This window comes from Saccoglossus kowalevskii, chromosome 4 (assembly GCF_978046115.1).
Source record: "Saccoglossus kowalevskii chromosome 4, keSacKowa6.1, whole genome shotgun sequence".
Lineage (NCBI taxonomy): Eukaryota > Metazoa > Hemichordata > Enteropneusta > Harrimaniidae > Saccoglossus > Saccoglossus kowalevskii.
In genome coordinates this window covers 38,342,107-38,356,907 of record NC_140644.1, presented here as the reverse complement: position 1 = coordinate 38,356,907, position 14,801 = coordinate 38,342,107, and the positions used below count along the sequence as shown (strand labels likewise).

At 33.3% G+C, this 14,801-nt stretch overlaps 1 protein-coding gene across 1 annotated transcript; it reads right to left on the bottom strand.

The window, feature by feature from the left end:
- Positions 1-8,288: 8,288 nt before the first annotated feature.
- Positions 8,289-10,988, bottom strand: LOC146747389 (uncharacterized). The gene is made up of 2 exons (XM_085498416.1): positions 9,991-10,988; positions 8,289-9,057 (listed from the first exon to the last, which is right to left on the bottom strand). Exons 1-2 carry the CDS (start codon positions 10,986-10,988, stop codon positions 8,289-8,291), a joined length of 1,767 nt encoding a protein of 588 aa, XP_085354542.1.
- Between the last annotated feature and the right edge of the window lie 3,813 nt (positions 10,989-14,801).

The window sequence follows — 14,801 nt, the reverse complement described above, 5'->3', positions numbered from 1 at the left end:
TGGTACCATGTATTTACCTGGTTTGGTTATCGAAATATGGTTTTCAGGATATATAATGAGCCATGTTCTTATGCACAATAATGAGATTACATAATCATATATAGCCATTTCTAATGTCAGTTACATCTTTCATTGAATGTCTTCATAATGACACTAGTTACATGTCCTGCTCTGCGACAGTGTTTCAGATATGACTGCTATGCATATTAATGAGTTCACATGACCATATATGGTCATCTGTTATTTTAATCAAATTTCTTGTTCACTGTTGTCATAATAACACAGGATTCATCTTCCTAACTGCGACAGTGTTTTAGATATGACTGCTATGCATATTAATGAGTTCACATGACCATATATGGTTATCTGTTATTTTAATCAAATCTCTTGTTCACTGTTGTCATAATGACACAGGATTTATCTTCCTAACTGCGACAGTGTTTAAGATATAATGGTTATGCATAGTAATGAGTTCACGTGACCATATATGGTTATCTGTTATTTTAATCAAATCTCTTGTTCACTGTTGTCATAATGACACAGGATTCATCTTCCTAACTGCAACAGTGTTTGAGATATAACGATTACGCATATTAATGAGCTCACGTGACTATATGGTCATCTGTTATTTTAATCAAATCTTTTGTTCAATGTTGTCATAATAACACAGGATTCCACTTCCTAACTGCAACAGTGTTTGAGATATGACAGTTATGCATATTAATGAGATCACATGACCATATATGGTCATTTGTTATTTTAATCAAATCTCTTGTTCAACGTTGTCATAATAACACAGGATTCATCATCCTAACTACAACAGTGCTTGAGTTATAACAGTTATGCATATTAATGAGGTTAGAAGCCCCCACCCAATGGGTGCCCAGCCACGTGGCCTAACAGTCTGCTATTGGGGCAAAATGAGGCATCTGATGACACAAATGCACATACAAAATTTGAATGAAATCAGACTAATACAAAACATGTAGTTGCATAATTTCTATTTTCACAAAATCCAAGATGGCGGCCAAACCACGTGACTGATCAAAATAATATTATTTTTCTCGTATGGAGCTAAGCCCAGGCATGGTAAATATAAAAACCTCTAGTAGATTGGTTGAATCGTCTCTGAGAAACAAATACCCAAACTTTTGGTCAATTTTGCTTAAAATCCAAAATGGCGGCCAAACCATGTGACTGATCAGAAACTTTTTTTAGGTTTCTGAAAGGGCTTGATACACAGATGCCATGAAGCAAAATTGAAAATATTCCCTCAAGTGTTGCCAGAGTAAAAAACTACTTCCTGTTTAGAAGAAATCCAAAATGGTGGCGAAACCACTTGACCAATCGTAATAATTTTTTCAAACATAAATGGGATTCATATATAGAAGCTTAATACTACATATGAGAGCATTCTGCTTGGTGGTTCTGAAGAAGAAGATTTGTTAGTGTTTTTTGCCGTTTTTAGGAAAAACAAAATGGCGGGAAAAGTCACATGACCGCTAAAGTTTTTATTGCTGATATCTATTACACATGAGTTGTACTATATACCATAAAAAAATCTAGACGCCTAGACCCTCAGAAAGTGGTCAGACAGCCACTTCCGGTTTTATTTCATTTCAACATGGCTGCCAAACTAATTGACCAATCGAAATTCTGAAAGCATGTTGCACCAGTTCACATTAGGGACTATCAGTATAGAGCATTTTTAGACTATTCAGTTCAGCAGTTTTCTCAAACGGCTTGACGAAAAAGTTACGGAAGAAAGAAAGAAGAAAGAAAGAAGAAAAAACCGGACGATAATAATAGGGGCCTCGCCCTTTGGGCTTGGGCCCCTAAAAACCGGACAATAAGAATAGGGGCCTCGCCCTTCGGGCTTGGGCCCCTAAAAAACCGAACAATAAGAATAGGGGCCACGCCCTACAGGCTTGGGCCCCTAATTAAAGCCGCAAGCGGCGTCACCGGGGCCCAAGCTGACAAGATTCTGTTTCATAATTAATGAGGTCACATGTTACACAATCAGGTAGCTTGAATTATCAATAACATGAGGTCGAAATGAAGTTGGTACCATGTATTTACCTGCTTTGTTTATCGAAATATGGTTTTCAGGATATATAATGAGCCATGTTCTTATGCACAATAATGAGATTACATAATCATATATAGCCATTTCTAATGTCAGTTACATCTTTCATTCAATGTCTTCATAATAACACTAGTTACATGTCCTGCTCTGCGACAGTGTTTCAGATATGACTGCTATGTATATTAATGAGTTCACATGACCATATATGGTCATCTGTTATGTTAATCAAATCTCTTGTTCACTGTTGTCATAATAACACAGGATTCATCTTCCTAAATGCAACAGTGTTTAAGATATAATGGTTATGCATATTAATGAGTTCACATGACCATATATGGTCATCTGTTATTTTCATCAAATCTCTTGTTCACTGTTGTCATAATAACAAAGGATTCATCTTCCTAACTGCAACAGTGCTTGAGATATAACAGTTATGCATATTAATGAGCTCACATGATCATAAATGGTCATTTGTTATTTTAATCAAATCTCTTGTTCAACGTTGTCATAATAACACAGGATTCATCATCCTAACTACAACAGTGCTTGAGTTATAACAGTTATGCATATTAATGAGGTTAGAAGCCCCCACCCCATGGGTGCCCAGCCACGTGGCCTAGCAGTGTGCTATTGGGGCAAAATGATGCATCTGATGATACAAATGCACATACAAAATTTGAAAGAAATCAGACTAATACAAAACATGTAGTTGCATAATTTCTATTTTCACAAAATCCAAGATGGCGGCCAAACCACGTGACTATGCATGTTTTATAAGTGTTTACGTATACGACATGTACACGATTTCATCAGTGTAATTAAAACACTTTTCTTACAAATTGTTTTGTCTTGAAACACTTTCTAAAACAAACACACATGTAATGTTTCAAGGTAAAACACTCGACTATGCATGTTTTATAAGTGTTTACGTATATGACATATACGAACGGTCATAAGAGTAACTAAAGCACTTTTCTTTGAAACTGTTTTATTTTGAGGCACTTCAGAAAACAAACAAACAATGTTTCAACCTAAAACACGCGATTATATAAAGGACACTTGTGTATGCCGACTACGGTATGCATCTATAATAGACACAATTCTTATTATCGACTGTATGCAGCATATTTATTGGAAAAAAATGCTCACACACGTCAAATTTGGCAGCAAGACATACTGTGCATGTAGCGATAAATTTACTGATTTTAGTATTTTGCGAGTGTGCATACTATGTACCTGCCACAGGTTTAATAACCGATGGAATTAAACTTGCACCGTGTTGTTATCAATGTTCGAGTTAGTAAGGTGGACGGTGCGCTAAACAGACAATTATTCCCTGTGATCTAATCATTAGATTCAATTTCTTTACAGCTCTTATTCTATTGGCGGAGCCTCGGTGTTGAATTCCAATATGGTGATTACCATGCACCTGTGCAAATTGTCGTCAAATTTAAACGAGCTCCTTTAAGCCTCTAATAATACATAACCATTCAATTGTTATTTAGAAATTTAATTAATACAATGAATACAATATGAAAACAAATATTGAACAATAAATTAGTTTGCTACTTCTTTGCAAATATTTTGAGATACCTTTCGTAAACGACGGCTGACATTAATGTATGCTGCGTGTTCAAGTAACTGGTAACTTGTGTCGTGCGCACGCTCATTCATGATTGAATTATACTATCGGGAGTGCGTAGACAGGTGGCATATTCGTTGAAGAAGCAATAACAACTTGAACCGAATGAAGTCTTTTTTGATTTGTTGAAGAAAGAAGGGAACCGGAAGTTATTCTAAACAAACCTGAAGGTATGATGATATTGAAGCGTGTGCAAAGTGTAATTGATAGAGCCAGCGTCGGCAGTTGTTTACTACATTGATATTTGCAGCGGCCTCCATTCATTTATTTATGTGCGGGATAACTGATTAATCTCAAGTTCATGAATTTACAGAACCAGAGAATTCCATCCCACATTACGTCCATGCCGACATCCCCTAGATCAAGATCTAAGTTACCAAATAAAATCATAGAAATGTTGCAGAATTTAACAGGAAATTGCAGTTCAATTCGTTTGTGGTCATATTTTTGTCTTCTCATTACATGCACGTTAGTTTATAAAAACAATAATATTTTCATCGTATATCGCATTGGTTTAAACAATAATGATAATTATTTGAACACTACTCACTGCATTTTGATTATATTATACTTTTCAGGTTTTAAGAGAAGCGATCGGAGCGAACAAGATGAAACTGCTAATGTTGGGAATTAATTTTGTCCTGTTAATATGGGTTACTACTGAAAGGGTTCAAAGATGTTATTGTTTGTTTAAGTTAATTAATCATCTGTTTTGAAGTGTAAATTTTCGCAAATAGTTGAGTTTTGAGTTTCAGTACTAGTAAACACACTTACTCACGCGATTGATAATATATTTTACAACTATACATGTTTTTCTTAAATGTTACACTCGAACATACTTTATTAATGTTTATAGTCATGAATACATTCTTACTTGATCATGTGATTTGTTTATTGTTTGTTATGATTAGTGTGCAATAGTGCAAAGTGCCTCATCATGAAACGCATCATTTGATATATTGTTTTTTCAAAAATGATAATGTTAATGATTTTTTACCATGTTATCAGTGTAAATACATTTTAAAATGTGTCTCTGTTACGAGCACTTGTCAATATTGTGATTTACTGTTCAATGTGTTGCGATGATAAAGACTTTTTCAATACATATTTCTGGGGGAAGCTCTTTTCAATGTGTGGCTAGTGAAATCACTTTATTAAAACATGTCTTCGGTTGAAACATTTTTCTACGTGTCGTGATTATAAACACTTAAACAAAATGTGTGTCTAGTTAAAGCACTTTAAAAAGTGTTGTGATAGTAAACACGTTTTATTCATGTTCCTGGTGAAACCATTTTAGAAATGAGTGACCAGTAAAAACACTGTGATAATAAGCACTTTATATACATATTTCTGGTTGAAACACTTTCAAACACGTGTTTCTAATGTGTTATGGGCAAAAACATCCCTGAAATGTTCCACTAAAAGTGCTTTAATAATATACACTTCTCGCAAATATGCAGATTATAAACACTGTATGTGTTTTTAAAGTGGGGACAAGCTTATAAACGCTTTAACTGTTTTATCACAAAACAGTAAAAATGTATTATTTTAAAACAGTTGTGTTGTAAAATAACTCATTTGCGATTTTAAGAAAAAAACACTTAATGTGTTTAATTATAAATCACTTAAAAGTGATTTTAAAGTAGGGAAAAAAATGTGTCATATTTTAAAACACATAGATTTACAGTGTAGTAAAGGGAAGTGACAATTGATATGTCTAAAATATCAGATAGCCATACATGGTCATGTGAACTCATTAATATACATAACTGTCATATCTCAAGGACTGTTGGTGAAATAAAATTGCACTGTAATGTAAGCATTGTACTACAGATATGATAAAAATATTGGATTACCATATATGGTCATGTGACCTTATTAATATGCATAACTATAATATATCAAGCACTTAACGGACAGGGACACGCAACCCGTGCTATCAGTGCGTACAGTAAATGTGCCAAAAGTCATTGGTCATATGAGAGTTCAAAACCCAGTCATTGCTGCTATGCGGCTATGTTTTTTATTATATTTTCCGGAAATAAAACATTTGCATAATCTGAAAGAATACATTTCTCTGCTCTTCTATAAAATTTGTTATACTTAGCTTTACAATTCATTAATTGACATTGTATTTATTTCACAGAAGACGAAATTGTTCGATCTTCAGATGTTGTTCATACCCATACATATCCCAAGTAAAGCCGGTGGCCACTGTATACTAGTCGTAGGTTTCTCGCTCAGCTTTTTAAAATATACATGCCAATTGTTTTTGAATTCATACACAGTTTTGTATAAGAAAAATACTATTATCACATAATGTTGGCAAATCTTTAGCTCCGGGTATTTTAAAAAATATTTAATATTATATCTTAACAAATAATGGAACTTTAATATAAATAAAGTTTTTTTTATGAAAATGTGAAAAAAATGATTAATAATATAAAAGACTATTTATACAAAACTTTGGTAATTTTGAATACAAATTATAGTATCATCGTAGCAAATTATATTTCAGATTATTTTTTTAAATGGCGTTTCTACGTGTATTGGGTATCGTGATTTGTACATGGTTTCGACATTACTTTAATCTGTATGTGGGTGACAATACGATTAATACTACAATTTCTAATTGAAGCATGTGTTTTCCACGCGTGGGTGATAGATTGTTGACTCACATATATATTGTCTCCATACCTATAAAGGCAATAGTGCAATAACAAATTCGATGTTGAATGAGTGTGTTGATAAATGTAAGATAAAAATATAAGACTCACTGTCTAACTGTTCATATTACCTATCAGAGAAAGAGACCATGAAGTGAGTTTCAAAAAGCTTTAAAATTTGAATGATTATTATTTAGTTATGTTTAATTTGTCACTATTCTATGTCAAATAATATGAGTATCTTCTTTGCTGGGAGAAGTTACTGGTTAAAATACTTTCACTGAACTTCGAGCTTTAGAATTTGTAATTTCACTTCGATTGATGGATTCAATACGTAGTATTTGATAACTTCAGTCAACTTATATTCACAAGTTGATTCTAAATGTTAGCGTAGTTTCTTACTTAAAGTAGAACAGGACCTTAGACTTAAAAATCACGTACAGACAGATTATAGTGAAACTTACCATAGTTGTTCAACACAATGTAATTATTCTTAATTTCATTTTTCAGAAAAATCTACCGTCCAGAATTTGTGATATTGCCATAAGTCAGGTCAAAAATCAAATGTTATCAAAGCTTTATTTAATTGTCAATGAACTAAAATATTTCAAAAAAAACATAGACCTATGTGTATTATTATCAGCATACAGCTTCATATACACAAATCTAAAAATCAATTTATTAAATAAAATGTGTTTCAATTTTCTAACCAAAAAACTGCTCACTTAGAAAGATACAAGAATAAAATAAAAAATGTACGGTAAATATTTTAGAAATTTGCTAAAAATAATCTAACCATGGTTCTTGACCAGTTATTTAGAAAAAAAAAAAGGTGGGTCAACAGTCCACAACTGCCACTATACAGAATAAAATGTCTGATGTGCATTATGTTCGAAATTGTACACACTGAAAGAGCGCCCTCAGTGGTCAATGGTGGTAATTGTACAACTAGATTATGCACTTGAAATTGATGCAGCAACATTGTATCATATCAAAATAGACAAGAGGGAGTTAGAATTACCAAATTAGGAATGTCAAACATCAGCGCAGGGTATCTCCCCCAGTAATAGGCATGGGGGTGTACTTCCATTAATTTTGGGTAGGGGCTCCCCAGCAACTGGAAATTGGGCAAATAAAAACATGCATAAATAAAATATGTATGAAGTTCCATTTTGGTCTGAGATTTTATGTCTGAAAAAGGATCAACAAGATCGGCCGGGCATGAAAAATATGGATCTATACTGTCGTGGTGCAAACCTGTGTACATTTTTAATTGGTACATTTTCCCAGGGGATATAGGTCATGTTTGTTTGAATGAAACAATGTTAATTTTGAAATCTTTAGATAAGTGTTATTTTACAGTTTCTATACTTTATTCAACAATGTCTTAAATGTTATGGTGAGTAAATATAAAACTATAAAAATAATTGTTCATTTGTCAATAAATAAATATATATATATATAAATAATGTTATGCAGTGTAAGGGTATATACTTTATTGATATGCATTTTAAACCACACTTAGTAAGTTCAGCAAGTCAGCTACAAATACATATACACTATACCGGTAATGTATGGAAGCTAAGATACATGTAAGCCTTCCTTCAGTTGTCACAGTCAGGGAATATTATATTAAGTAAGCAATTCACAATGCAAAGGATAGTAATAAGGTGTAAAGAAAATATCAATACTAAAGGCAAGAATAAAATGGCACTGGTTCCATTGAAAGCAATGTAATGAAGATCAATAATGTAATAAGACAATGTATTACAAAAGAATGGTAGGTAATGTAATGAATATCAATAATGTAATAAGACAATGTATAACAAAAGTAATGAAATCAACTATGGGTGGCACCTTGCATAATTAGCGAAGACTTATAACCAAGTACAATTTACTCAACACTAGCTGTCTGCTTGTTACCGAAATACGTACACAAACTCTCAATGATTTTCCGAGATGATGTAACTCTGGCTTTACCATTAAATTTGTCTGTTAATAAATTTTCTAAGCCCACTGTACCTGATCTCTGAAATGCTAAAAGTAGATGTTCATAATTGAGACCACAGTTTGCTATTTTTTGAGACATTCCACTGCTGATGACATTTGTAGATACTAATGGCTGTAAAGTATGTAAAAGTGACCTACATCTATCAGTAAATCTGACTAGATCAATAACAGACTGTGTTGTTTTACAATAACCTATGAAAGATGAGACTGTGGAGATATGACATGACAGAAGTAGTTGCTGCAAAGCACACACATCATCAATTGCATTATGAGCATTGTACTGTTGATCTACAAAATCACTGTAAAGAGAACTTTGGGAATATGATTGTTTCCCGGGATATATAGATCTAAACAGAGGCAATGTATCTCCAAAACTGATGATTAAATTACAGAATATCTCAGTTTGGTTACAATTGATAATGGCCCTGACAAAATGCCTCATATCAAATGCATGGGCATTGTGACCAACTAAAAGAACTGGATTTTTTTGCTGATCAAGAAATGCAGCAAAATTGGTTAGTCCTTCAGCTATTGATGTACTGGGTACCACATTTCCATTACACAGGAGTCTCCTTTCATTTCCCATCATGGCTGTTTGTAGATGTGTGATGTGTTGAACTCTTGGTGTAATTTCATTTTCAGGCAAAACATAACTGTTAAAAACAGTTCCTCTTGATTCATTTATTCCTATTGCAGATATCTGATTTCAGCATCGTGACCTACACATATATTTGAAAAAAAAAATATTAGCAGGTATAAATATTATGATCTTTGCAGCAATTTATGCCCAGGAGTCACATAACATATTGCTGGGTGGAGGGAGGGGGGTTGCCACTGAGCCCTCAAAAATAAAAAAAATTATACTAGAGAAAGGACAAAGTCTACACCCATATTTTTTATCAAATAAGAATTATAAAACAAGGTACTGTACAATAATTTATTTTCACTGATATTTAATTTCACTATTTAAATGTTTTGAGCATATTCACTGTGTTTTAATTTCACAAATTTGTAAAGGGAACAATGATTTATATTGTTATTTTACATTTTCACGTAGATTTAATTCAGCGGATTTCACTTATCAGCGAAAATAACGAAATTAAAACCCAGTGAATAATGAATACATTTACAGTAGATGCTAGTTTAAACTGTGCATGCATGCAAAATGTCAGGTTTAACTCATCAGTTTGCATCAACTATTTTGCGCTAAATCTCCATTTAATTATTATAAAAAATCGGAAGTACCAATTTCAATGGCACATCCCCATTCTATTAGGCAATTTCCATGACCCCCCCCCCCCCGCACACACACAAAAAGGATTTCATGATGATTATACACATGCAGGCTTCGCATCTCTTTAGTGCAGTGCAAAGTAATTTTGGCTGTGTGCAACAAGGTATTACCATCTTAGAAACTAGGACTTCTTTTGCATACAGTTCACTCAATATGTTTTGAAAATTTAGGTGCACTTGTTAATTGAGTAAAAACACAAGAATTATAGGTGAACGCAAGCTCTGACATGTGTACAGTCAATAATCAAAATGCATTACAAACAAAGGAATTATGATTTGCTAATGACACTGACCTGTACCCTGTTGTTTCTAAATCAAAGATAATTATATTTTCTTCATTTGGATGGTACTGTATTAGCTCAGGTTTGACTGTAGCCCCAGGAATCTCCACAGTATGACTGCTGTTATGGTTTCCACAACCCTGTTCATATTGGGTACCTTCTCTAACCTCTTGTCTCATTTTCTTTCTACTCCTTTGTTCTTTCAACTCACGCCTCCTCTTTTTATATTTTGTTTTATTTTGATCCTTCTGCTTTATAAATAGTATTTTGTCCTGTTTTGAAGCAAATGTACAAGTATGTACACCTGGTGACAGTTTTATGGTAGCCACTGCTTTAGAAATGTAACTTCTGCCTAATTTTTTTTGGGCAACTGCAGCTGCAACTCTGAAATCATTGGATTCGCTACAACCATAGTGGCGGATCTTTGGTGCCTTACTGCCAATGATATTGTTCAGTGATTCGTTTTGCTGGCTTGAACCAAGCGGAGCAAGTTTATCAGCATTTGATGCATACAGCTGTAAAATACTATTCAAGTCAGCTCTCAAAAGATCACTATTCAGGTACTTCTGTCTTGGTAGGTGTTTAGGAAGATATTTAGGATTAGTAAGGGCCTTGCACCAAATAGTATCACAATTATTGTGATCACCAAATATGTGAGATACAATACTTGGTAGTGCCCTTTTTATACCACTTACATTTTCCTTGTTTTGTTTTAATGCACATGCGAAACAGTACTGAATGTGCTCTATGACTGATTGTGTGAGTTCTTTGTGTTTGTTTTTTATATTGTGAAGCTGGTTGCCAATGGCTCTCTTGGCATGGTGGATGTCAGACCATTTTCCAATATTTTCATCTACTTCAGCTCGTAGTTTGCTAAGGGTAGTGGAGTCATCATCACCTACCATTATGAAGTAATTTAGACCAGCATCACCACTCCTCTTAAACAATTCCACTGCAACACTGGATTCCATGGATTTTGAGGATCCATCATGGGTTTTTTCTGCAGTCATGTGGTGTTATACTCTTACAATGTTCCCTTGCCATGTCACACATCTTACAGTGTTTGTTCCGAGTTGAATAGTCCTATATTTTTTTGGTTTCAAATCCCATCACTGAACCAGCACCTGAAAAAAAGAAATCATTTGCTTCAACGATGTTCTTTTTCATTTGGGTTTTCTCCCCAAACAGAGGATTGTGCATGTATTTCCATTTACAATTGATTATAAATTGAAAATAAATAAATAGATGGATAGATAACTATAGCATACCTGTCAAGCTATTGTGTGCTCTCCCTCTCTTCTGCCAACACATATCATATGATACAGGTATTTTGCCCACTGGTAACTCAGTATTTTCAATACTGCTGATTGTATATGATCTCTCCATCTCAGATGCATCTTTACAAGATTGGCGAGCAACAACCTCTATAACTTTACCAACTTCTCGTTCTCTGCGTTTCAGTGTTTTCTCATCAACTGGAGGAATATTCATTGAAGTTAATAATGCATTAACTTGAGTTGGACCAATTCCTGCATGCAACATTCCTGAAAAGTTGGAAATTTATAGTTGTCAGATTGTTTTGAAGTTTAATATTCCTCGATCAAAATACTTTTTAACATCTTGAGTGACAGGCCAATACCAATTTAAATAATAATTTTAAAAAGATTTTTATATAAATGTAGTGAGTTTTCTGTTCATTGAAAATGAGACATGCATATCATAATAGTTCTGGTACTGAAAAAAACTAATGAGTATACTTAACTGTAAAAATCAGTATCACAAACATTATGCTGTGAATCAAAATAAATAAAAATGAAATTTAATAATATGAAAAAGTTAAGAGTTTATAACAAAAATGGTAACATTGTTTATTTTGCATAACTGAATATGCGAGAAATAAACTATGGACTTTCTCACCAGCAGCTAACTTGGTATTTACATCATAGCATTTTCTGCTGTGGCAATCAATAGTAGCATGTCTCATCCCTGTATGAACATCATTTACAACATGACATGTGTCTTCATCACACTAAAATATAAGTAGTGCAGTAGAATAATTTAGGCTTTCACAATATGAAAACACCCAAGAATATTTACATACTAACAACATTCTCATTATTTGAAAATGCACTGAGTATTCGGGTTATTTGTATTATAAATTCATTACATTCTTGTAAAAATTATAAAACGGCTTTGTATTGTATAAATATTATAACAAACGAATGTAAACCTTGGGTAACTGGTAAAATGAACGCATTCCTGTACAACATGGCGAGCTTCAAGGCCAAGACAGTCGTTACCCAGATAGGATACTAGTTATACAATGTGATATGTGTGATATATATGTTATGTGTGATATCATACTGACAGTGGCTGCAATATTTATTAACACATAAGGGGGTGAAAAGAGGGAGTGAAAAAAAGTTACAAATCAAATACAAGCTGATGTGATAATAATACAATTAAAAACAAATCACTGAAAAAAATGGGCCACTTACTTGTACATACAGTATGCTTGCCAAACCATATCGAGTTTCACCAATACAGGAATCAAGCCTCAATGGGTTTTTACACATTTTACAGTGGTTCATCTGCTTAGCAACGTAATTTAAATCGACGAAACGTCTGCCAACTCGCCAATCGCCGCCGCTACTAGTAACGCGACCTGAACACAATCGCGATGTTTCTTCATCGTGGTTTTCGTTGAATATTTTAGGAGAAGTTTCACTCTGATTTCCACTTTCAACACATAAACTAGTCTTATTAGAAGTAAATGGTTTAAGTGAGCGAAACTTACTGGGAATATCACCAGTTTTAGAAAACTTTCCACGAAACCGCGGCAGACTACGTTTGTTATTGTTGGTCGCCATTTTGCCATAGCCGCAAAGTGCACTGTTGTAAATTGTCGTAATTCGATACCGCAAATAGGACTACGCGTTAATGACGTAAGCATCGTCCCGTTCTACTTTACGTCAACTATTTTGCAAATTATGGATTTCATATAACTATTCGTATCCACGTATTTCTTATTCAGACGGTGAAATCATAACTTATGTGTCTAAAGATCAGATAAACATGACATTTTGCGTTTCAATTGCCAAACGGCGTTGTGATTGTGGGAAAGAAATTGTTAATTGGAAGTGATTTGTTTATATATATATATCATTATTAGCAACATTTTAAAATCCATCATTATTTGTTATATTATTATGTTCACATACCTATTAATTCACGTTATATTCCAGTTTGATGACTTCGTCTTCTGTGAAATAAATACAATGCTAATTAATGAATTGTAAAGCTAAGTATAAACAATTTGATAGAAGAGCTGAGAAATGTATTCTTTCAGATTATGCAAATGTTTTATTTCCGGAAAATATAATAAAAAACATAGCCGCATAGCAGCAATGACTGGGTTTTGAACTCTCATATGACCAATGACTTTTGGCACATTTACTGTACGCACTGATAGCACTGATTTTATTTACCGGAAACTAGTAGGTTTCATTTAACAACGTTAACTGAAGAAATCACAAACTACACCACGAATGTAACCTTATCGAAAAATATTGTCAATGACATGATTTAAAATGCTCAATAAAGGAATATAACTAGAATAGCGATGCAAAGTAATCGATACAAAACTATAATGTGTTATCAAATAAATTATTCCATTCATAAGCATCACTGACTAGAATATATGGGTTATACCTGTATTACTACCAGTTAGTATGTTTGGCTGATCATAATATTGGAATGTATCCTTTATTATATCAATAACATACGATTTGATTACCACAGAATTGCTTCGCAATATAACTTCCTATGACTCGAACGTGTACAATCGCTAGGAGGAACGTTTGTCATCGGTAATGTCACATTCATTACCCATAAGTGTAATACAAAGATGATTACTGCAACTCACCAAATGTTTAACATTGTCCAGAACTTACATTATTATGACGATGACATTTTTAGTGACACTGTAAATAATATGAATAAATATAATGTTAGAGAAACCACGTAACTCATTCAATCAGGGATGTTTAATTAAATCAGTGTCCCGAAGTTAGATTAACGTGATTTGGTGACATAAAGCTCTCATTAATTAATATTTATTAGCAACATGTACTTTTAAATTATCTTTCTTTTTTGTGACTTATCCAGTGTCCATCGAACATCTCATTGAAAATCGTTTATATTACGAAAGTGAAGTACAACACGGAGTGATTACATTTCATTGGGAGTATAGCAAATATAAATGTATGAAGTTTAAAGAAGATGACATTGTAACCTTTTGAGGATTCTTTCATAGATTGCATCTATGAATGGGGGATGTATCTACTGAAAAAATACAAAATCTGAAACAACACCAATACGTTTTGAAACATATTTGAATATACTTTAAATACTATTAGTTAAGCTAATTAAGTAAATACAACAACAGGAATGTCAGACATCAAATGTAAATGGGGAATATATCCCTGATATATATTTTCATCATCTATGGTTTTTGTGGAGGGAGATATCATTCGTGTAAATTTTAGTGCAACAATATTGACCTTTCAACATTATTGCTACTACAGTAGGCATTATATGGTCACCCATGCACCGGACTTTTGCATTTCGTTAATATATTGTTGCCAATTAAATTCCATATCCAGTAAATCTGCATTCACGATTTTCTGCACATACTTATAAAAGTGCATATTTTCTAGTGTTGTATGGAACAAGACATACAACACTATATATTTATAATATATTCATGGCCCTTCGTCCATGTTTATAATATAATCGAGGTCCTACGCTCACACTTATCACGT